General features: G+C 35.8%; 2 protein-coding genes across 3 annotated transcripts in view; both read left to right on the plus strand.

The window, feature by feature from the left end:
- The window catches only part of LOC125668656 (serine protease inhibitor dipetalogastin-like), a 32,858-nt gene extending 27,098 nt beyond the window's left edge, over positions 1-5,760 (plus strand). Inside the window, exon 7 of the mRNA XM_048902982.2 lies at positions 5,651-5,760. Within this exon, the coding sequence (XP_048758939.2) occupies positions 5,651-5,724 (74 nt within the window). The 3' untranslated portion in view covers positions 5,725-5,760. The remainder of the gene's footprint in view (positions 1-5,650) is intronic.
- A 6,981-nt stretch (positions 5,761-12,741) lies between these two features.
- LOC125668660 (uncharacterized) lies at positions 12,742-23,808 on the plus strand. 2 transcript variants are annotated; one of them, XM_048902985.2, is made up of 3 exons: positions 12,742-13,193; positions 16,657-16,892; positions 23,115-23,808. In XM_048902985.2, exons 2-3 carry the CDS (start codon positions 16,658-16,660, stop codon positions 23,309-23,311), a joined length of 432 nt encoding a protein of 143 aa, XP_048758942.2. In that variant the 5' UTR covers positions 12,742-13,193; position 16,657; the 3' UTR covers positions 23,312-23,808. The 2 variants fall into 2 exon arrangements, with proteins under 2 accessions (XP_048758942.2, XP_048758943.2); XM_048902986.2 differs by having other exon boundaries at positions 13,168-13,331.
- The last annotated feature ends 1,721 nt before the right edge of the window (positions 23,809-25,529 follow it).

A 25,529-nucleotide genomic window follows, 5' to 3' on the forward strand; every position in this document is an offset into this window, starting at 1 on the left:
GATGGTCTCTTAGTCGTACGTCGTTCAAATCCATTTCAACCTACTACAGAAGCAATCATAGTGCCCCGATCAGTATTGGAAGGATTAATTACTGCACTACATGTCTCACTTGACCACCCTACGCGTAACCAGATGCAGCAAGTCATGAAACGACATTTTTATGCTCTCAACCTGATGAAGGCCATCGAAAATGTGTGTGAAACGTGCCACATATGTGCTTCCTTGAAAACATTCCCATACCAGTTCATTCCTCAGTCTTCTGAAGAACCAACTGAAACATTTGGCATGTTTGCTGCTGACGTACTTAAGCGAAACCGCCAACTCATCCTTCTGCTCAGAGAATGTGTGACATCATTTACCGCCGCCTGTCTCGTAGTTGATGAGAAACGAGATACCTTACGGGAAGCTATTCTCCGTCTGGCTCTTGAGTTACGACCTCTGGATGGACCCCCAGCTGTAATTTGTGTGGATCCTGCTCCTGGGTTTATGGGGCTTCGTGATGATGACACCCTTATGAAGTACCGAATCACCTTAGAAATCGGTCGGGTAAAAAATAAGAACAAAAATCCAGTAGCTGAAAAGGCCATAGGGAAGTTGGAGGAAGAAATACTTCGACAAGAGCCAGGTGGAGGTCCTGTGACTGATCTGAAACTGACAATAGCAGTGGCAAGACTCAATTCTCGAATCCGGTTCACTGGACTCACAGCTCGTGAATTGTGGACTCAGCGAAGTCAATGAACAAATTCCAGTGTCAGACTTCTATACGATGAATTCCAAGCAGACCCTTCGGGAAGCCAACCATTCTTCCAGTGCTTTATCTAAGTGGAAAAGCAACAAGACCCAGCATCAACAGTCACTCCAAGTAGGCGACCTAGTATATTTATATTGTGATCGTGACAAATCTAAAGCAAGGAACCGCTACATAATCACAGCAATTGATGGAGAATGGGGCTACATCAAAAAGTTCTCTGGTCGACAGATTCGCGCTAATTCTTACAAGGTCAAACTAGTGGAGTGCTATAGTGTTCCTTGTGAAATACCCCAGCCCAAGTTGCTACCTAAATACCCAGATGACGACACTGAGGAACATGAGGATCACCCGGACTGTATCGAAGGAAGCCATGATACCGATGGGATAGAGTCACAAGAACCAGTACGAGATTACAGTACAATACCTCCACTTCTATCTGTACCACCCAGCGACGAGAATGAACCAACCGAATGCACCGTGGTAACCCTCGTTCCTGAGGACCAGATTGAGGGAGTCGCACCACAACATTCTGAATTCCAATCGCAGCGACCAATTCGTGACCGCCGTCCGCCTAAATATCTACAAGATTTTGTACTTTCATGACTGAATACGTGTGTAGTGCCTATCGTATGTTTCTTATATTACCATTATGAACATTTATCATTTCAAAGAAGCAAAAGGAAGCTGCGCCATTATATTTTGTGTGTTTTATCGAAGTGACTGTGAACGAGTTAGTTAACTGTAATCGTGTGGGAACGAATTGTCTATTATTGTGTGTGCACGTTGTTGTTTTGCTGTGAACTCTATACATAAAGGTTTTGACTGTTTATTAAGGCATTAGTGTTATAACATATTGGCGATGGAGGAAATTCGAACCACGAATAAATATTCCTCTCCGACCTATGGTGTCTCTTTATACATTTTTTCATGTCTCAGGAAGCTTAAATACACATGTCACTATCACAGAACACTAATTCATCCACGTTTTTTAAAAAAAAAATACCTTATCCCACTGATTCATAATGATATATATAACAATTAAGGCTTGCAACTCAATCTACCCCTTTCCGTACCCCCATGGAAGATATTTGTTGGTTCAAAGTTATTTACACTGCTTACCAGCTAGTTTCAGGGTCCCATTCACTCCCGGTAATTCTTCTTTAAAGATTAAAATCCTCTAATAACAGCTGTCTATCAGTTGTATATTTTCAATAAAAAAAATTCTGTCCAGAGTCATCTCATTCATATATCTAATCACGGAAGTGCTTAAACAGTACAAAACTCGAAACGGAATAATGAAGAAGTTTTCTGCAAGTCCCTAATATGTCTTCTGTAAAAATAAAGGCAGGAGGGAAGTGGTGGATATCAACTCACACATATATACACATTGAACTAAACCCATGTCCAGAATGAAACAAGGAAACATAAACAAAAAATAAATAGAATCGTAAAAGGAAAAAAAAAACAACAACAAAGTGACTAAAATATTACATATACCCATTTAACAACGCCCCTTTTTCGCGTTATAACGCCTTTTCACTTTGCGGTATTTCGCGTTTCTATTTATTTTTTCCCTTAGTTTGATCCTAATAGGTTTTCGTATAATACGACCAAAATATAATAGCAAACAAAAAGCGAATAGGCACTCCTCTTTATAGAATTGAAAAACGATGTAGAGTGTTTACACCAAAATCATGCAGTCACCATTTGCATGAAATACATATTTCTAATAAGGCCAAAATAAGATATATATGTGTGTTTCCAGTTTCCCTACCCTACCTACCCTTTTGCTGCCGACCCTAAATATTTTATTGATAGTATGCATGCATATAAAAGAAAAGAAAAATTCTGAATTTGGAATTTTTTGTTTTCTTTTTATTAGTTTCTCTGATTTGTATTTTATCTGCTATCAATTGATCTTCAAAATGTGTGAATCAGTAATTGTAATGTATATAGACCTGTATTAAAAGCGTATCAAAAACTAGATTTCAAATAAATTGGTTTAATGAAATGAAATGTTTTACCTACCTACCCTACTTAAATATTTTTGGAGTGAAATAAGAAACACGCATATTTATACCCCCGCAAACGAAGTTGAGGGGGATATACTGGAATATTAAGTCCGTCTGTCCGTCCGTTCGTCCATAGACATCATTTGTCCAGAGAATATCTTTAACACCAATGAACAGATTTCATTTAAAACTTTATGTTAACCTTATATGAATAATGAAGTTGTGCACTTGCTATTTTGATTGAGATATTTTGATATTCAAGGAAGGTATGGACAGGTGGGTTTTTTTTTCATTTTGAGGGGGTGTTGTCAGTTTCCAGAGTATATTTTAAAAACTAATGAACAGATTTGATTAAAACTGTGTGTAATGAAGTTGTGCTTCTGTCATTTTTATCGAGATTCATGAACATCCAAGGAAATTATGGATATTTTCATTTTACGGGTGTTTTTCAACTTCATTGACTTAGTCATTTTATTTACATTTTGTAATGATCTGTTATTTCACAGAGACTACTGCATTAGTTTAGGAGAAGGTATAAGGGAATCATCAATCCATTTGTCTGTCTGTCTACCCATCTGTTTGTGGATGATTTTGTTGATAAAAGATGTGTCGTTTTCTGGCTCATGTACACTGAATACATGTAGTAGTCATCCATATCCATATTGGAAAGCATATCTTCAATGTTCTGAGTAACATTCTACTGCAGAATATATAGTCTTGCATTAACATTAATTGCTCTCAAGAAACTTCATGTCAAAAGGATGTGTTTATTCTTCAACGAGCACAATATCACCATTTCCCACTATCAAACGTGTCCTGCGGGGGTATATGTCCCGCTAGGACAATTCTAGTTTATTTTGGCTTAACGAATGGGGAGATTGTGGTTAAGTTCCACATTGCAATGATGGAGCTCAAATTAATCACACTAGTGCACTCACTGTTTTTGAAAACGATAAGATTTTACTCTTTGGACAAGAGGCCCACAGGCCTTAACGGTTGCCTGAGTATCATAGCCTTTACATAGGTCATGCGTTTTGTTTTCCCTCCCGCATGTCTGAGAGTAAAGAAGGACGACTGATACGTTTTCACACGAGAGCCATATCGGCCCCTCACTAGGGCCTAACCCTTAACCCAGGAACCATGATCTTCAAAATTTAGGTAGAGATCTTCATGGACATCATAACCTTGCATTTAGTTTTTCTCACACATGTCTGAGAGTAGAGAAGAAGATTTTCTAAGATTTAACATAGCTTCACTAAATAACAAATTTGTCCCACCCTAGAGACTGAACCCCTGACCAAGGGGCCTTTGATTTTGGTAAAGGGCTTCATGGACTTCATAACCATGCATTTGCTTTTCCTCACACATGTGTGGGAGTAGAGAAGAAGATTCTTTATTGTTACGGATAACAAAATTCACAATTTACATTCCTTTTATCTTAAATAAGCTTCACATCACAAAATGGTAACAACTGGCCTTGTAGCTTTCAAGAAGTTAAAATATAAAAATGGTTAACGGACGAATACCAACGACAATCGGTCACCTGAGGGACACAGGCGACCTAAAATAGTTGCAATATGTGGTACAGCCATTACGAAGAGGTTTTGGAATGTTGGATATAAACTTTTCAACGCTAAATTCTTGTATTTTAGGGGTAGTCCTAAAGGAATTGGCCAAACCAAAGAAGGTTTTACTTTAATATATACAATATATCAATCAGGCACGTATAATCATTGGGGGGGTGGGGGGGGGGCAATAATCGTTAACTGTTATTTTCATATCCAAAATAAAGATGCATTGGATACCCCCCCCCCCCTTTCACTATCTTTTTGATAGTAGTGGTGTACGAGAACTCAAAAGTATGTAAGCTTGAAAGTTATGAATTGAACCCATATAGTATAAAATGAGTCCCCCTTCCCTATCTAATCCATGGAAGCATGGTGGAACTGAGATAAATTTAGCTAATGAAGACTCTAAAACCATACCTTTCTCAACCCCCAACCCGCCCCATCTTGGAAAACGATCTACATGCCTGCATGTGGCTTAAGGAACACGTGTCTTGCCTGTGCTTATCTGTTTTTATCAAAGTATGACTCAAGAGGTGGACGCCGGATAACATGATCCCTACGAGTCACCCACATACTATTCAATGTATTTAACATTCATTACATGTGTGTACGTCGAAAGTCGAAAATATCTTATTAGACTTTCTAAGTGAAAGAGTTATCTCTCAAAGTTAAGAGATATCCATTTGAACTAAGAAACATCTCTTTAAATTAGAAAGATACCTCTTCTTCGAATTTAAATAGTAAAACGGCTTGCCATACATATTACCTGAACAATGAACACGATTTGAGCTGAAAATTTTCTAATTTTTCCCCATTTCTAATATCTAGAATGCTTAACTAAAGTATTTCTAATGGTCAGCAAACATTTAAATGTCAGTTGTCGATTACTCACAATTCTTTGTTATGTAAACAGCACTCGTGCCACGTTTTTGTTCACATAGGTATGTTTCGTTTAAAACATATTTTATCAATTCAAAAGTTAATTCTGAACACACTTTTAAAAATAGTTTCTAGTGTTTGGCACATCTCATTTTGTTTTAAACATGCTATTTTATATTAAGCAATCTACATGGCACGAGCCTTGTTTACATAGCAAAGAATTGTGAGTGCTGTATCTCAATTTTAACTCAACAACTGACATTCAATTTTTATTGACCATTAGAAATGCCATTGTAAACATTGAAAATGTGGAAAATGAAATTTGAAAATTTTCAGTTCAAATCGTGTCCATAACATGACAACTGTTGATATAATTTGTTTTGAAATAGCATCGTGTACACCATAATATTTCAAATTAGGTTTTTACCTTTTCATTTCAGGAAACCCGTCAGGTGCCTCCATTTTGATGCAGGGACCTTGCCCACATTATATTACGCAACACGTTATTGGATGAACTGTTGATTCTTGAATAAATAAACTAGAGATTGTTTTTATGAACAACTAATTTCTCCCCAGCTCTCCAAATTGGAAGTGCTCCAAATGAACCCTCCTCCCCTTAATGTACTGCATGGTATGGAGTAGAAAGTATGAGCAGGAACATAGACATTATGAACTCCCATAACCACATAGAAGTGTTCACAAACTATTTTACACCCTCCACCCCCCTTAGATCCACTATAACTTTTAGGAAAATAATTTGATCCTCCCGTCCCAACAATTTGCACATCTTCGAATGGCAATGAAGCATTGTACAAAGTTTCAAGTTTATCTGATAACCCATATAGGAGGGAAAGCGTTCACAAGATTTTGTGACAGACAGACGAACGGACGGATGGACAGAAGTACAAAAACAATAAACTGAAAGAGGGGAGACAGAAGTATGATTAAAGAAAAAATAAAAGAAAATCAACTGAAACTTGACCTGGACATATGCGATGTTTCTGACATTTCCTCTAAAATTATTTTTTTTATCTCCTTTATATGAAGAGTTCTTGTACATGTATCGTTACGAAATAGGCTGAACTTTTATATTGTAGTAATATTACCACACTTTCTTTATCGGTCTGGGTAGCTCATTGATTAGATCACCTAATGAAAGGGTCACGGGTTCGATACCCTATTGCTCCAAAGAGTTTCCTATCCTTCTTTACAACAGTAATTATGTTCATTTATACAACACAAACTTACTGTAATAATAATACAGGGTCATCTTATAAAAAAGATTAGAGTGTTAGCGCCATATCTCTTATCTACTATGCAAGTAGAGGTTATAAAAATGTTTAATTAATTATAAATTTTCTATCACAGTAATTGCTTAGAATTTATACGCTTAAATATGCTTATGACTGTTTTTAAAAAATTAAGGGTATTCATAAATAAGAATATATATTTTAAAATAAATGTATTGTAGTCTACATCAAATTATATCACTTAGTATGAAATTGTATAAGTTAGGAATATTCTTCATTGCAAAGTAAGAATGTGCATGTAATATGAGGAGGAGGGTTGGGTTGCACTCCCCATTTTTTCTGACAAATACCATATCCTTATCAATGGATTTAGAGGGGGGGGGGGGGCAACTCCCCCTTTTCCGCCACAAATTTACAAGGCATTACTGGCATATATAGATGATAAAGTTGAAAACATTCAAGCCCTCATAGAACATACTGAAATCAAAAATAATCTAAGTAAAACTCCAGATTTGGCACACAAACGGCTGAGTATTTTGGCTTATACGTGACTTTCACATACATCTCCCCTATTATACAGGGATTCAGTTCTGGCCTTTTAACCTCATCCACAGGCGCGCTTCCGGCGGAGAAATGTATCGATTTGATGCAATTCTTGCGCCGATCAAATCTCTACCCCAGAGTTATCGTTCTTTACACTCACATATATATATATATATATATATACCTCATTCGGAACACCTCGGGCCCTTCGGCGAAAGGCCCGAGGTGTTCCGGATGATATATACCTCTGTTAACGTCTCAAGATGAGCAGTTATTCCACATGTAAATCCACTTTTTTTAACGGCTAATAAAACTAAGCACTACATTATAAAATATTGGAAAATGTAGGACGAGAAAATATTTGTAGATTTTTTTCCCATGATTATATATTCTCCATGTACTTATGTATAGGCCTGGTGCAATAGAACAACCTAATAAGGGGCAATATCCACGTTTCAACCCAAATCAATGAAAGGTGAAGATAACGAATAGTGATCAATCTCATAACTCCTACAAGCAATACAAAATAGATAGTTGGGCAAACACGGACCCCTGGACACACCAGAGGTGGGATCAGGTGCCTAGGAGGAGTAAGCATCCCTTGTTGACCGGTCACACCCGCCGTGAGCCCTACATCCCGCCCAGGTAAACGGAGTTATCCACAGTCAAAATCAGTGTGCCAAGAACGGCTTAACAATCGGTATGAAACACGTCAGACAGCATTTGACCCAATGATAGGTTGTATTGACGAACGACCATAGAATCTGCGAATGCTGAATTCAATCGAGACTGTTGAAACCCCTGTACCATCAACTTAAAAACTGACTATACGTAGAACAAGCTCTTGCATATCGAATCAGTTGAGATATATAAACACCATATGCAGGTGATAATGGAATATTGCTACATAAATATGGGAAGTTGATGATGGAGAAGCTGAAATCATCCCGTTTGTCATACAGTTGAGTTGTCAGTTTGCTGTTAATGTCTACTTTCAATAAAATATCTAAGTGTGAAGCAGAAGTGGACGACTATGTGGTGTCCTTTATTTCGAGCTCACAGGGATATATCAAATCGACATATGAATGAAAGTTAATATTAATAGACAAAACGTCATCGATATATCGAAATGTCAAATTGAAGGCCACAGCGAGAGATTTTTTCTTCTCACATAGAAGTTTTTGAATAAATTCTGCTTCATATGAATATAGAAACAGGTCAGCTAACAAAGGAGCACAATTCGTGCCCATGGGAATTCCAAGAGACTGTTGGAAGAATGCTTCTTGTGTCACAAAAAGACTTGACATCTGCTCAGTATTTATTTATTTACGTATATTTTTGTAACTGAAGTCAAAACCATACTTTATTTGAGCATACGTGCCATTTTACAAAAATCTTGCAAACCCCTTGAGACACAAGTGAGAGCAAGGAACGACAACTCTGGTTAGAGATTGGCGCCAATCCACGTTCGAGTCTTCTTACCGGTTACGGAAAAGGACGAGCGCGTGATCCGATTGTACATCTAGATGGAATTGACCGAGATGATCCGAGTGCTAAATAGCCATCGGTGTAGTTCGATTGCAAACTATAGTCACAAAAGTAAAACTATAGTTCACCCAATCTAATTAAAATCAGATCCTAGAATACGCTCACAATCGCAGAGTATACGGCGCGGATCTAAGAAGTCTGATTTTAATTAGATTGATAGTTTACCGGAACGTGCTTTAGTTTGCCGGAAGTGAATGAGTCTAGTCGAAAATTACTACCTATTCTATCACGTACTAGCGGTCTAGTTCAAAGATGGCGGACAAAGCATGAAAAGTAGTTTGAGCACGTTAGCAGATTAAATTTTGAGGAATATATGACAGAAATCACAAAGAGGTGTATGTTTCAGTTATTTTAGTCGATTTTACTCATTTAGGCCCATGCTTTACATTTTACTCTTGCCCAAAGTAAACTGCAACGAAGTCAGTCGTTCTCCACTTGGAAAGCGAGCTTAATAAATGCAATTAAAAAACTATTCTAAATCAAATGATTCATAATTTTGGGAAAATTTTCGATCCCGAAAAACATGGTTATCGAGAAACAAGCTGTAGCTAGTAGATTTATGCTGGTACATCTGTGATTCTTCAACGCCATTATCGAAATTGACAATTCCACAATTGATTTTTGCAGACAGCCATATTTTTATTTCTGAACTGAACTAAACTTCGTTCGCGTGCACTAGTTGACTAGACATGCGTAAACTAAACTTCCACACTAGACTATATATAGTTAACACGCGAACCGTACATTGTCTGTATGACGCAATCTGACTGGCTGACAGTTCTCATGAATATTCCAAGTGCAAGGTCATGCGGACCTGACCCCCTATGGGGTTATGTCAGATCCTATTGCAATCTAATTAAAATTAGATCTTGCATCCGATCCCCAGTTTTCGATACGTCTTCCACGCGACGTATCGAAAACTGGGGAGCGGATGGAAGATCTAATTTTAATTATATTGATCCTATTGTAGCGATTGTGAGCGTATCTTAGGATCTGATTTTAATTAGATTGTCGCTCGCCTCAACGGTCACACCGTAAAACATACTACGATAAGCTAACAATTTATGTGCGACTTAACAATACAAAGTAATGAATGAACGGTGGGCGGTAAATCTAGTACTGCCGACTCCCGACTCCCGATGGTCCCGGATTGCGATGTTTTAAAGATAATATTAAAACCGACCAACAGAATTACTTCATCTTTATGTATGGAATCCGGATAGGGCCACGTAGTTCACTATCGCACCATCGCAGTTTGGGTCGATGGTGCGATGACGCGATAATACGATGGCGATGGTGCGATGACGATGACGCGATGGTGCGATAGCGCGATGACGATAGTACGATGGCGCGATACTGCGATAGCGATGGAGCGATACTGCGATGACGCGATGGTACGATGGCGATGATGCGATAACGCGATGCCACGTCGCTACATCGTCATCGTGTCATCGCCCCTGCAGCATCGCATCATCGCCATCGTACCATCGCGTCATCGCAGTATCGCTCTATCGCACTATCACATCATTATTATCGCGCCATCGTACCATCGTCATCGCGCTATCGCACCATCGTCATCGCATCATCGCGTCATCGCACCATTGACCCAAACCTCGATGGTGCGATAGTGAACTACGTGGCCCTATCCGGATTCCATATTTATGTCCAAATTGATTCGCACAATTAAAAAAAAAACAATAATAATAAGTATAAATTCTTAAACTTGAAATGTCACCTACTCAAAAGCGGTAAATCTAGTACTGTGTTATATATACAAAACCCGAAAACGGACACCGATACAGGTACGGTTAACAAACATAGCTCATAACACAATTAATATGATCCAAAGAAAATTACCATTATAACGGAAACAAATTACTTTTAAAAATTAATAAAATTTACCATTATAAGGCATTCTTTGTGTTTCTAAATTATGGCAGAACTCTAAGCCACATAAATTATGTGTTTTCCCCGATTCTACGACGTGGACGTAGTTCTACCGCAGAGCCCTCATTACAAATTAAATTTGATTTGATGAATTTTAATTACACATTTATTACTAATTGTCTTGGAGAAATATTCTATTTTACATATTGTTCTATTTGTTATGGGTTTTTTTAGTCAAAAGTACTAAATCATGTGTTCTATTTTGGTTCAATGTACGTTTATTTATCGCAAAAAATAACTATTTAAGAATAAAAATAAAAGATACGGTATCTAATTCTTTTTTATAATAACAGAAAATATTCAAAATGTATATGATTTTGTTGATATATGATTTTTAACAATGTTTTGATTATTGAATTAACAGTTATATAAAAAATTCTGAGCAATTTTATTAATCATTATATTTTGTTATCTACACGTTGTTACTTAGGAAGTGGGAGCGCGGCGTGCTGTTGTTGTAAACACGTACGCGTTCCTTTAAAAAAAAAAATGAAAGCATTATAATTCAATTCAAAGTTGTGAAATATCATATTTTATTATTTATAACTGAAAGTTCAATTATCTTTTATCTTTAAATTTCTGTTTTTTAAAACTACCAGCTGGTAGACATTTTTAGCGAAGATCTGCCTATATGTTGTTACAAGGTGAAGGTCAGTTGGTGCGAGTGTGTATTGAATTCGAGAGCAGAACGGAAAGCATATGCCGTAGGCCTATATGTAACAGTGCGTAGCTTCGATAGAACCATTTTCTCGCAGTTTATCTACGTCTTTGTCCAAGTGCTTGTTTAAAAAAAAATACAGGGACAAATTCTACTGGGTTTTTTAAAGGCAAAGTTGTTGTGCCGACAAAAATATTCAGAGCTTGTCCTGGTATACCTTCCTTCGAAAATTGAAAAATCCTTTCTACTGACAGCATGTACATCCTTAAACGTCACAAAACACATTGATGCAGTGTTATTTACAAGCCGTTAATGTGATAATTGTTTGTTTGTCAATTAAATCTAAGCTGTTTATGAAATGGCTAACAACTGTTTTCAAATCTTCTCGCTCGAGGTCGCATATGACGTCACATATAATGGCGCGTAAAATATCGAAGAAAATATGCATATCGCAAGATTTGAATTTCATCGCTTTCAAACTCGAAAACTACGTAACTATTTCATTTAAAACACATGTAAAGTAGTTTTAGACATGAAATGTATTAATTTTGCTGAAAAAATTAAAAAGTTTAAAAACATGCGATGTGTCCTTTAATATGTGTAAATTTTAATCATTAGAAAATCAAGATAATAATAATAAATTCTTTTATTTAGACAGGATAGCACAATTAGTACAAATGACTAGTTTACATTGTGGTCCTGTATAAAACATATTCACAGACAGATAAATGAGAGAATAGAAAAATAGATAACATAATATAAAATATATACATAAAATATACACACGATATCACTGGGGAGGGGGGGGGGACAAAAAAAACCCATATACATCATATCTATATATCACTTATTTGAGTAATAATGCTGCAAATATGCTGATTTAAAAGAGGTAATAGAACCACAGCTTCTGACAGACTCAGGCAACTGATTCCATAAAATTGTGGAGGATACCTTAAAAGACCGTTTATAATATTCAGTTCGAACTTTTGGTAAATATAAAATGCCACTATCGCTACTTCTTGTTGTTCTGGAACTATTACACTTGGCTGACAAAACTAAAAGATAAATTAATTTCTTTATGTACATGTAAAATTGGTCCTTCAAAATTCTTATTAGATATTGTTTTGCTGGGGAAGAAAGAAAATTCAAACCCGAGTTTAGAAAATATAATAAAAACATTTGATTTTAGATACAAACATATAATATTTTTAAATAATAGATTTTCTCTTGAATAATAGAACACCCCTTGGAATTTCGAAATGTCTTCTTTTTTTTTATTGATTTGCCCCCATTAACACCCCCCCCCCCGAAAAATTTATTACACCTAGGATTTGTTGTTCAAAATTTATAGGCATGCCTCGCATCAGATGGTAATTAAACTAATTTGCTATGTAAAGGTTTTCACTTTCATCCGAAGTGGAAAATTTGTTATAAATGACCACTTTTGAGGAGGCAACATTTCAAGTTTAAGAATTTATCTATATATCATTGGGTTTTTTTATTGTGTGGATCAATTTGGACATAAAGATTGTTCCCGAGAAGAATGAAGTTATTCTGTTGGTCGGTTTTGATATTATCTATAAACAATCCAGGACCATCGGGAGTCGGCAGTACACTATATAGGCCTACATGTATATTTTGGAATCATTAAAACTGTGAAAAAGAAGAAATACTTCTAGTAAAACATAAATATTTATTCAACATCGTTTTTTCTTTTTTAAATTATGTTTTAAGTATCGTTTTAAATCATGCATTGAATGAAAAGTGACCGTTTCGGTTTTTGTATTTATAACACAGTACTTTTGAGTAGGTGACATTTCAAGTTTAAGAATTTATGCTTATTGTTATTGGGTTTTTTTAATTGTGTGAATCAATTTGGACATAAAGAATGTTCCCGAGAAGTATGAAGTAATTCTGTTGGCCGGTTTTAATATTATCTTTAAAACATCGCAATCCGGGACCATCGGGAGTCGGCAGTACTAGATTTACCGCCCACCTGAATGAACGAGTTAACTATCGACTTTCGTTTCTTCGAAGGTAATGATTTTGCTAAGTTTTGTTATTATTATAATTTATTTATTATTATTTATTCAGGAATAGGCATATATACAAGAAAATATCACAGAGAGACATGCATTTAAAACGAGACATCTTGTAAAATTCATAGGAACAAAGGTAAACTCTTTCAGGGGGGAGACATTGTTTTTGTACAGCTGTTGTACTTTCTGCATCTGTCTGTCACAAAATCTTGTGAATGCTTCTCCTCCTATATGGCTTATCGGATAGACTTGAAACTTTGTACAATGCGTCATTGCCATTTGCAGATGTGCATATTGTCGGGACAGGAGGATCCAATTATTTTCCTAAAAGTTATAGTGGATCTAAGAGGTGTGGAGGATATTAAAATAGCTTGTGAATGCTTCTCCTATATGGCTTATCCAAAAGACTTGAAATTTTGTACAATACTTCAATGCCATTTGCAGATGTGCATATTTTAGGGACAGGAGTATCCAATTGTTGTCCTTAAAGTTATAGTGAATCTGAGGGGTGGAGGGTGTAAAATATGTTTGTGAACACTTCTCCTGTGTGGCTTATCGGAGTTCATAATGTCTATGTTACTGCTCATGCTTTCTCCTCCATACCATGCAGTACATTAAGGGGAGGAGGTTTCATTTGGAGCATTTCCAATTGGGGAGGTAGGGAAACATTTGTTTTTCATACAAACAATTTCTGGTTCATATTGATATTAATTGCCGTTGGTCATAGTATGATAGTTATGATTTGTTTGTTCGTTTGTTTATTTAATTGAGAGTATTGATCAATGATGATATTTCAAAAGCTTCGACTTACCAATCACCTTGGCTCAAGTCTATGTAGCGTATTTTATAACAACTATTCCTTCACTTCATGAATTTCTGCATCTTTAAATTTGATATTGTACACAAATAAGAACTGCTATTAGGTAAGGTGCATGGTCAATTCAAATCAAAAGGGAATAAATCGGTCAATGATGTTAACTGCAACAACTGCTTTGTGCTAGCATCAAATTACAGATGGTTTCCTCATTTCTTTCTTTTTCTTAAATCTATTCATAAAGATTCCCAAAGATTCACTTCATTTTATTTCATCAGAAGGGGATTCCACTTATTCATAACAGTACACATGCATTTTTATAGATCTGATGTTTACATACTGGTAAATTGTAATTTAGAGTGTTTCTTGTGTTATAATTTTACCAGAAAAATGTCTTTAAGATAGTTTGAAGTCAAATTCTTGTTCACTTTATGCATTGTTTTTATTCATGTTGTTTTTTGCTTAAATTGTGAAGGGGTTCCTAACTTGTTTCCAAGTAAAGAGATTCTCTCAATGGTAATAAAGTTCATCCTGTAACTATTCTTGCTGCAATTAGTTGAAATTTTTTTAATTTTGCAGATTCGATTCGTTTTGATTTTTACATCCTCCCTGATCGAGTCAACTCTAGATATCATTTTGATAACTCCAACATTCTATTTATGTGAGAATTAGTGATTTAGAATTCCAGGACTTCAGAAAATTATTGAATAACACAATATATGAAAGTAGATTAAACAAAAGTTTACTTGATTAATCGATTTTAAGATTGTATAACTGTATACTATTTGAAGATAAGAATAACAAATGATTTAGAAATGAGAGAAAATAAGATGAAAATGCAGGAAGTCAGGAACATCAGGGCTCAACATTAACTTTTTTTCCTACTTGTCCATTCAGACAAGGGACAAAGATATTTACTTGTCCGAACTTCAACTTCACTTGTCCGAAAAAATTTCAAAAAAGGATCTAATATTGTCAACTTGAAAACTGTATTTAATTTACTTAATATATAGTCTATTTTTATACCTGCTTGATTGATTTTTTTTTTATCTTATTCTCTTGATAAAAACAACAAACGCTTAAAACAAAATTTTATCTAGACTTCCTGTCTTGAATCAATGACTTTGTAAGATCCATGGATGATTGAAAGTAGTACGCAATAAGTGAACACCAATCCCGATTGAGTTTGACTTAGCTAGTTTACACAGCGATTGATATCGAGATCGAAGTTCATTTTCCATGCATTACACATGTACTTCCGACTCTCAACTACCGATAAACTTTTCACAAAATTGTTTGGAGACTTCTTTACATAAAAAAAGCACTTGTCCAATCGGACAAGTGCCCATCAATATTCACTTGTCCGAAATGTTTTTCCACTGGTAGCGGACAAACGTTAATGTCGACCCCTGAACATATACGATTAAAATACCGGTACAATATACTTTGAGTTGAAATATCTTGAGAACTTGAATCTTGAGAACTTGAATATTCCAATCTCGTGAGGACCCGGGTTATAATAGGTCCTCAGTACTCCTTGCCTGTCGTAAGAGGCGACTAAATGGAGCGGTCCTTCAGATGAGACCGCAAAAAACCAAGGTCGCGTGTCAGAGCAGGTGTGGCACAATAAAGATCCCTCCCTGCTCAATGGCCATATTAGTGCCGAGCATAGGCCTAAATTTTGCAGCCCTTCACCGGCAGTGGTGACATCTCCATATGAGTGAAATATTCTCAAGAAGGACGTTAAACAATATTCAATCAATCAGTGAATATTCCATTACCTTTAAATCTAAGATTATTTACTTTTTAGCAGTTTTAAGTTTTCTCTGATTAGAGACAAGAGACTTCAGCAATGAATATTATTGAACAAATTAAAACATTTTGAGAAATATTATAACTACATGTAACATATGAGAACTACCGGGTATGTACAAATCTATCAACATGAGAAATGTTTTAAAGATTAGAAGAGGTAGAAATTATTTCAATATATGAGATATTTTGAGAGTTTGATAAATCTTTATTGAGATTACATGACTGAAATGTTAGATGAATGAGAAGCTGAAATTACATATGTACATGTATATTTGAGATAATTTGAAAAAGAAAATATACAGGAACAAACACACTTTGATATATCAAGATATATCTTCTGAAAACTTGAGCATATCAGTAATGATTTTTCAAGGTATAAGATTTTATGATTGAGAACTGTAATACTTCAGCAATTAGAATATACGATAATTTTTTGTGAAATGAGATTCATAAATTTTTTAGAACTATTTCAAACATATCAGGCATATTTGAGATATCTTTTGAGAACTTCACCAATCTATTATAATTCATTTTGGAATAACATGACAAATACATGTACATGTATATCCAAATACAAACTTTTGAAATTTCTTTCAACAGTAATTGCAGACAGAAAGGGATGCCAAAATATTTTTGGAAGGGGACATAATCTTTGACTGTTGTATAGTGGTATGAAATACAGAGGTGGTAGATAAAGTGAAGTAGGATGTTATGTCCAGGATGGGGAAAGATGGTCATCAAAGTTCTCTCACATCCAACCTTTGTCTATATCTCATTAGCTGGTGCATAATATATGTTTATAGAAATTCATAGATTCCACTTTGAATTATAGAATGGGTGGATCAGATGACACAGAGTGGAAGTTTGGGACTTGTTTTCAATCATTATGTGGCCATTATGATCTGAAGCAGAGGTGGCAGATGGCTAAGGACTACAGTGATGAAAATCCTGGATCCACCTTCTGTATCATAGCAATCATAGCCATGTGCAGTTTCCCCATCTTTTGTTTTATAGCATTCATCATTGGATCACTGATCATTGGAATCACAGTTTTTCTGTTTGTAGAGGGTAATGTATATTCATGAGAATTCTGTATTAAAATTCCATGGCAACACATAATATGTACATTTTATATTCTGATCACTATTTGTCTGGCATTCGTGCATCCTCCGACCAGATGGACAGACTTCTGTCCGTCAGTAAAGTTTTAACATTTTCAACTTCTTCAATTTCAGCCAAACTTGTCACAAAGTAGATGTAGAAATACTTGGGGCCTATACTTATTTCAACATACATGTATAATGGCAGCACCCCCCCCCCCCTACACTTAATGACCTGGTGATTTTAATTATGTTCTATGACCTTGCTATGTATATTTTTCCATAGTTGAGGTGTGCATGGAGCCATTGGTAGTATCATTTCACTCACATCCTATCGTATTTCTATCAAAAATTCTCAAGAAGCCCATAGGCCACATCACTCACCTGAGTTACTTTGGCCCCGCCATTGTTAAGCAGTTCTGATATTTAAAAGAATTTTACCAATCTTATTCCCATAAAAAATTGTGGCCCCAACCTAGCCTAGCCCCAAAGGATCAAATGAATTTACATAACACGGATATGCTTCAACACCAATATATCTAACATGACCTTGCTGTTCTGGTTAAGACAAATGTCACAAGGTCATACATCTTGCCGTAAGAAATCTATATACGAAATATGACAGCTCAATCTTGAATAATTAAGGAGATATTGATTAGGTCAGGTCTTTAAAAAGTAGGTCAAGGTCATACAATCAAGATTGTATTACAGGTTTTGTCATACAAAATTTATGTACAAAATATGAAAGCCGTATCTTGAATAGTGCCAAAGATATTCAACAGGTTACATTTCCTTGCAAGTACATTAAACTATAAGGTCACAAAATCAAAGATCATAGTGTGAAATGAAAGGTCTTACCTTAAGAAATCTATATACAAAATATGAAAGATCTACCTTAAAATAGTTCAAGAGATATTGAATAGGTAAGATTTTTGAAAAGTAAGTCCAACTCCAAGGTCAAGGTCACAAGTTCCAACTTCACGGAATAACATGGAATTATCATAAAGAATCTATATACAAATTATGAAAGTAGTTCAGGAGATATTGAATAGGTCAGGTTTTTTTAAAAATAGGTCAACCTCCAAGTCTAAAAAATCAAACACCAATGTGTCACAAGGTTTAGCCATAAAGAATCTAGATACAAAATATGAAAGGCCTACCTAAAATAGTTCCAGATATACATGTGTTTAATAGGTTATGCTTTGTTTAAAGTAAGTCAAACTTCAAGTTCAGGGTCACAAAGTCAAAAGCCATGACATGAAAGGAAAGGTATTGCCATACAAAATATAGAAGATCTACCTTAAATAGTTTAGGAAATATTGAATAGGTCAAACTTCCATGTCAAGGTCACAAGATTACATACCATTGCATCGCATGAAAGGTCTTGCTATAAAGAATGCATATATACAAATTATGAAAGACCTATCTTACAGTATATTGTTCAAGAGATATCTTTATAAATTTTCCTATATATCACCATATAAAACTTTGATTCCCTACTGTGACCCACCCTACCCCAAGTGGCCATAAATTTAACAAACTTGAATCTACACTATATGTCAGGAAGCTTCATGTAAATTTAAACTTTTCTGACCTGATGGTTCTTGAGAAGAAAATTTTTAAATGACCCCCACTCTAATTTTGCCTTTGCGTGATTATCTCCCCTTTGAAAGGGCATGGCCTTCATTTGAACAAACTTGAATCCCCTTCACCCAAGGATGTTGTGTACCATATCAGCATGTAAAACTTTGATTCCCTATTGTGGCCCCACCTCCACCTGAGGACATGATCTGAACAAACTTAAAATCTACTCTATGTCAGAAAGCTTTCATGTAAATCTCAACTCTTCATGCCCAGTGGTTCTTGAGTTTTTTTTTTAAAGAGTTTCCCTATATATTCACATGTAAAACTTTGATCCCCTATTGTGACCCTATCCTACCCCAGGGACCATGATTTAAACAAACTTGAATCTGCACTATGTCAGGAAACTTTTACATTAATTTCAACTTTTCTGCCCAGTGGCTCTTAGATTTTTAAATGACCCCACTGTATTTTTGGGTCACGGGAGTAAACTCAGGTGACCTATTGCAATCGGTTGTCGTCCGTCATCGTGCGTTAACAATTGAACATTTTTAACTTCTTTTTGATAACTACCTGTCTAATTCTTTTCAAATTTGGTATGAAGTATCTTTGGGACATGGGGGACATAAATTGTAAATGGCAGGCGGCCGTTTCACTAAGCGATCGTAGATCGTAAACGTACGATTACGTTTAAGATCATTTGACTCGCACGTACACGAGCGTTTCACGAAATCTATCGTAGTCGTAACACTTACGATTGCGATTTACGTCTGACTTTTTAGAACTCTTTTCTCTTTGGAGGTAAATTAAAAATGAATCCTACCATGGAAAGAATGGGAACCATTCGTTTATTTTCTCATGGTTTTAAACATATCCTTATCGTCTGCAGTAACCTATGCAAGTTGTCAACAAAAATAATGGAAATTTTGAGCCCGATCTCTAGTGTAACGTAAAGAAAATTCCTAGAATGTTTAAACAATTGATAGGATATTGACTTTCATGTAACTAAAAGTTTGGAAAAAATGATATAGGAAATGACATAAAAGATTTACATTTTAAAATTTTAAATGTCAAGTAAGCTATGTTCAAAGGATTAAAAAAAAATAAGAAGAAAATGAAATGATATTGATAAAAAAAAAAAAAAAATGAAAATCAAATTGCACACAAGTAGGCCTATAGGAAATTTTATCCTGCATCAAACCATGGATATATACATGAACTCCGGCGTTTAAACATTGTTGTAAAATACGTTATAACACTAATGACATATCTATTCACTTATTTGTATAAGTTTTAAACAAATCATGGGCTCAATTTGTTCCTTAATTGACTTGAAATTTATTTTCCTCATGCGTTTGTATTTTATATAATTTTTTTTCCGTTTAGGCATGTAAGCATATGCTAACTTCCATCTTTACGTGATGATGTATATTCCAGATCATTTATTGAAAATTATTGATATTGCACTGCCGTTGAAGGGCTGCAAATTTAGGCCTATACTCGGCGCTTACGGCCATTGAGCAGGTAGGGATCTTTATCGTGCCACATCTGCTGTGACACAGGACCTCAGTGTTTGTAGTCTCATCCGAAGGACCACCCCATTTAGTCGCCTCTTACGACAAGCAAGAGGTACTGAGGACCTATTCTAACCCGGATCCCCACGGGATTGCACTTTATAACAAGGGGTCGGAACCCCAAGGATCCGATAATGACCCATTTCTTTTCTGTGTATACATACAGGTCTAGGTTTGTATGTTTAATTTCTAACGACCTTCATAAAACTACAGAAACGTTCCACTTGCAAAATTGGGATTATAACCTCTCTCCCATTACCAAATCATGTTATTATCATATTTTCCTTAAAATTTGTAATGTTTATCATTCGAATGTGCATGTATTATGCAGTTACTCAGTTGCATCAAAGGTATTGATCCGACGAAAAAAAAAAAAATAGCTGAGTACGTCGAATCGCAACGTCTCGGATTTAAATGAACTGTTTCTAAAGAAACTTAATTTCTGAACATGTCTATGAGAATTACTTGAATTCTGCCTAATGTTAAATATACATATGCACTAACGGTGATGCAGGCACATGTAGCAATAACCCCCACCCCCCTCCTCCCCATATTACTTTTCTAACAACTGTTCTCATTATCATTACATGCAAAGTTTTATATATGGACTACACACACACACACAAACCCCTCCTCACTTTTTAATGAACTCGTTGCCTTTACATTTACTTAAGCAGACTGGTCACAGGGGCTAGGCTTGTTTTGGACCCGAACTCTGTGATACAATGAATTTACTATATCTGTGGTATCACAGAGCCCGGGCCTAAAACGGGCTTGACCCCTGTGAGACTGGCATTTCTGTGGTTGTGCGTAACAAAGAAGGACAACTCTAATATTGATTTAAGATTCGGCCTCGGACTGTACAATATTTTTGTGCAAAAGCAGACTGCAAGTCATTGTGATTGTTTTCTTCCTACAAAGTTTAAACAAACTCAGTCAGGTAAATACTACCACAAAATGATCTCAGGCGGGCCAGCATGGCGGCCATATTGCTCATTTACGTTCGTGTAGGAGCACTTATGATAGCCTTAGACCACTCGTAGGGTTACGATCAATATTGATCGTAAATCGCAAATCATAACTTTTAGTGAAACGGTCTTACGTGCTACGTTCACATTTAAGTCTACGTTTACGATCTACGATCGTTTAGTGAAACGGCCGCCAGGTCTCCAGCACCCCTGGAGCCTTAGGGGCAGGGCAAAAACTGCCCAATTTTCAAAAATCTTCTTCTCAAGAACCGCACATGTGTAAGGAAAACAAAGTGCATGGTGATGGAGAGCAGGAAGGCATCTACCAAAATTTTTAATTTCATGATCCCCGGGGTAGGGGTTCTGACCCGAGGGTGGGGCCAAACTTGTTATATAGTGTTTATGTGTAAAACACTTAAATAACATCTTTAGCGCTGTTGATACTAAATTGAAACTAAACGGATAGACCAGGTAGTCTTTTACCAAGATTGTAAATTTGATGATCCCCAGAGTAAGGGTTCTGACCCCAGGGTGGGGCCAAACTTAGTATATAGTATTTATGTGTAAGTTTGCTGATACTGTATAAAATCTAAATGCATACTTAGGAATAGCAGAAAATGATGTACAAAAAATGGTGAATTTCAATCAAAACCCAGGGTTATGACTTTAGTATGAGTCCAAATTAGTCATATATTTTGATGTTTTAATGTTAATATACCTATTATTTAAAGCCTTTCATCAGTGTATGCACTTTTGTAGGCAGTGAAGTTTTAAGAACACATCTTGTTTTATACTGTTGCTGAACATTAGAATTTAGCTTAGATATTTAGAACAGGAAATTTTTTCTAGATTTCATAGCCCATGGAAGTAGTGATACTTTTTCACTAGGTGACTGATAAGGTCTGTGGGCCTCTTGTTGCATTTTTGTGATTATCTCCCCTTTGAAGGGGCCATGTCCCTTTAATTTAACAAACTTGAATTCCCTTCACCCAAGCATGCTTTTTGCCAAGTTTGGGTGAAATTGGCCAAATGGTTCTGGAGAAGATGTCAGAAATTTGAAAAGTTTATGGACGATGGACAATGGGGTATCAGAGAAGCTCACTTGAGCTTTCAGCTCAGATGAGCAAAAAATTGGGGTTCTTAACAGGTTTGTTTTCGAGTTTGCATATATTGATAGTTCTTGGTTGTGGCAAGTAAATATGAAAAGTCAGCTCTTATGAATTACAAAAGGTTACATATATGAACATTAACAAGTATAAGGTGTAGCAAAGAAAGAAAGAAAAATCTTTGGATCAATTGGGGATCGAACCTGGTACCCTTGCTTTACTATATAGTTGATCTAACCACTGAGCTAACCAGACCGACATATGAAGTATGGTAATATTACTACACTGTAAAATCTAAACCTATTTTGGAAATCATACAAGATCTCTTCATATAGAGGAGATGAAAATGTAATTTTAGAAAGAAAGAAAATGTCAAAAATATCGTGTATGACCTTAGGAAAAGATTGCCTAGGCAATATCCTGAAATGTTAAGGTAGGGTTTTCATATTTTGTTTACAGATTCCTTATTGCAAGACCTTACATTTCATGCAATGATTTTGACCTTGTATCATGGTTATTTCACTATCCATTGGGGCTAGGTGCAGGCCATAATATAGTGTCTAAAAATTTCATGGGAATAAAGATTGAAAAAAAATGTTAGAATTCACAACAGCAGGCCAAGGTGACCCAGGTGAACGATGTGGCCCATGGGTCTCATGTTGAGATGGTTTGCGCTTTTATCACTGCTAAGTAAAAAATACAATACTACCACACCTTGTTAATCTTGCCAAAGTAAATCTATATTTCCTGTAAATGCCAGAAGTCACAGACTTAGTGCTATTCAGTACTTTTGATTTGTAATTTGTCACTAAAATAACGATAATTAGGCCCCCATGATTGTCATTTTACAGTGTACTGTATATATTTAATAGTTTGATACTTGACTTTGGTATTTATCTATCCACAGGCACAGTAAAAGGTACAGATTTGATACTTGACTTTGGTATTTATCTATCCACAGGGATGGTTCTAACTGTAGCCAGTTTCCTGTTGGGAGGGGCACTATTTTTTGCCAGCCTGTTCTCTCTGGGTTTCAGCTTGTTTGCAGTTTTGACCATCTACTCGTTTTCCACAGCTAAGAATATCATCAGCAAAGTATCATCCAAAGTGCCCACTTCCTCTGCTGCAGAAGAATGTGATTCTACACAGAAAGATTGATGAAAGCACTGTTCTCGTAACCTTTAACTGACAGAATGATGTTTTTAAACATTTCAATTAAATTCATGTAGATAGACGGTGCTGGATTAACATCTTTGACACCGTTTTATCTTCAAGGTAAATTAGCTTGTATATGTCATTGTTGCTCTTATGCTTTTGAAAAAGCAGGATATAGACAGCATTATTGAAAATATCTTATAATAACACTTATGTTCACCTCCAGATGTACAAATTATTGTCTAGATTTGGTGCTGTAAAACAGCTTTGTTCAATAACAATTAAGTGTTGAATCTTACAGGTTATTGTCAGAAGCCATGATAGATCTCGCTTTTGTGAGCTTCCGACAGTGCTAACAGATTCATCCCATTGTTGTTTTGTACTGTTTATATCTGTTTATGTTATTGTTATTCAAATGCATAATAATGTTCTATAATACATGTTAATCAATATTTTTGTCTGGTATTTCATAAATGTTAATAAATAAGTACTTTTGAATATCTAAGTGTCATGTACAGTTTCACGGTGTAGTTTTGAAAGATTTGTACATTTAGCAGCACACATTCCTGGCAAGATTTTTGTGGCCAGCAGAGAAGGTCTCTTGTGTAGAATACATATAAATTTATGGTAGGCAACTGGATATACATCACAAAAAAGTTTGGTATGGCCAATATTTGATCTAAAATTTTGAAGGCACCACAGTGATTCAGTTTGTCTCACAAGTGGAAAACACTGTCGTCCTGCCTCACAGTTGGAAAACACAATCAGCCTGCCTCACAGTTGGAAAACATTCTCGGTTAGTCTGCCTCACAATTGGAAAACACTCTCGGTTAGCCTGCCTCACAATACGCCGGTTTCGAGATACGTCCGAGTTATTTCCCTTTGAGAACTCTCGTACATAGTAAGGCGCGAAAGAATTTGTTTACACGCGGGAGTGGGACAGATATTCATCTCAGTGTAAGTGAATGTACTCAGTAAATTTCTTATACGCTGTTTGATAACCCGAATTCGACTGATACACAAACTAAGTAAGTGATAAGTATTTAGGGAGTAATTAAATACATAGAATTCTTATCCTATCACGTTATTTCGCTGGTCATAAGTACACTATCCAAGATATTTCTTGCAAATATGACATTGTTTGTATGTTTCCACTTCGGTAAAACATTTCTTTCGATAGCATTTTGTATTTCCCACATTTACATATTTAAAGAGAAAGCGCTTTTAATACATTTCATTGTCTTTCTCGTTGGCTGTATATCCACTCTGTCCCACTTAGGTATTCAAAGGTCCACTAAATGCACCTCCTATACAGAAGAGTTCGTATCTCGAAACTGGCGTATTGGATAATACTTGTAACTTTCCGGAAGATTTTTTTTTTTCTTGATATCTCACTAACCTTGTTGAGTATACCAGACTGACCTATCTAAGGCCTATCTTTAAGAAATTACCTAATTGACTCTATACTGAGAAAAATATGTCACAAAGTGGATTGATTGATTGGTTGGGTATAATGCAGTTTTGGCAATATTTCAGCTTTTGGACACATTCTGTACATTATACATGTATCAGCAAGACACATTTTTTTGCAAAATTCAACTTATTCTTCATTACATATACATTAAAACACCTCTACACACTTATTACAAATTACGCCGATTATGAAGCGAAATATGATGTTCCTGATGCATCACTTTGATTGTGTTTTACTGTATATAGTTATAATACAAAGTTGTTTATATGAATCTTATTTTTCTCCTGTGAGTTTGCTCCGAGGAAAGTTGAATTTCTCAGTCTGAGAGAGGTTACTATTGCTGTTGATTGTAGCATCAAAGGTATCCCAGAATTCTTTAAATTAGGTCTTGTCTCCATTATAGGAGGGTAGTTCCAGTTTGGAAGTCTTATAGCTAAAGAGCCTTGGGGTGCTGTATGAAATTGGGATGGATGAAGCTTAACTCTTGAAAATTTAGTATTGTTCTTGCAATTTTTCTCTTGTAAGAACACATTCTGTTCTATTCTTGAATCAGTTGATTGTTGTGTTGCTTTCGTAGTACTTCTTTCCTGTAAACTCCACCCCAACATCATAAGTTGATCTATGCGTTCAGTTGCTTCAGCTAATAATATAAATAACCTTTCACTATCACCTGTACACTTATCTACTTCACCTTGTACAGCGTCTTTGTTTTCTACAGACATGGACCACTTCTTTCTATTTTCTTCC

The sequence above is a fragment of the Ostrea edulis genome, chromosome 4, assembly GCF_947568905.1.
Source record: "Ostrea edulis chromosome 4, xbOstEdul1.1, whole genome shotgun sequence".
Taxonomy (NCBI): Eukaryota; Metazoa; Mollusca; class Bivalvia; order Ostreida; family Ostreidae; genus Ostrea; species Ostrea edulis.

Excerpts from the sequence above, each read along its gene's own strand:
- LOC125668660 (XM_048902985.2), top strand. The coding sequence starts at position 16,658 with ATGGGTGGATCAGATGACACAGAGTGGAAGTTTGGGACTTGTTTTCAA. Across the intron at positions 16,893-23,114 it reads AGTTTTTCTGTTTGTAGAGG|GGATGGTTCTAACTGTAGCC; the intron begins GTAATGTATATT and ends ATCTATCCACAG.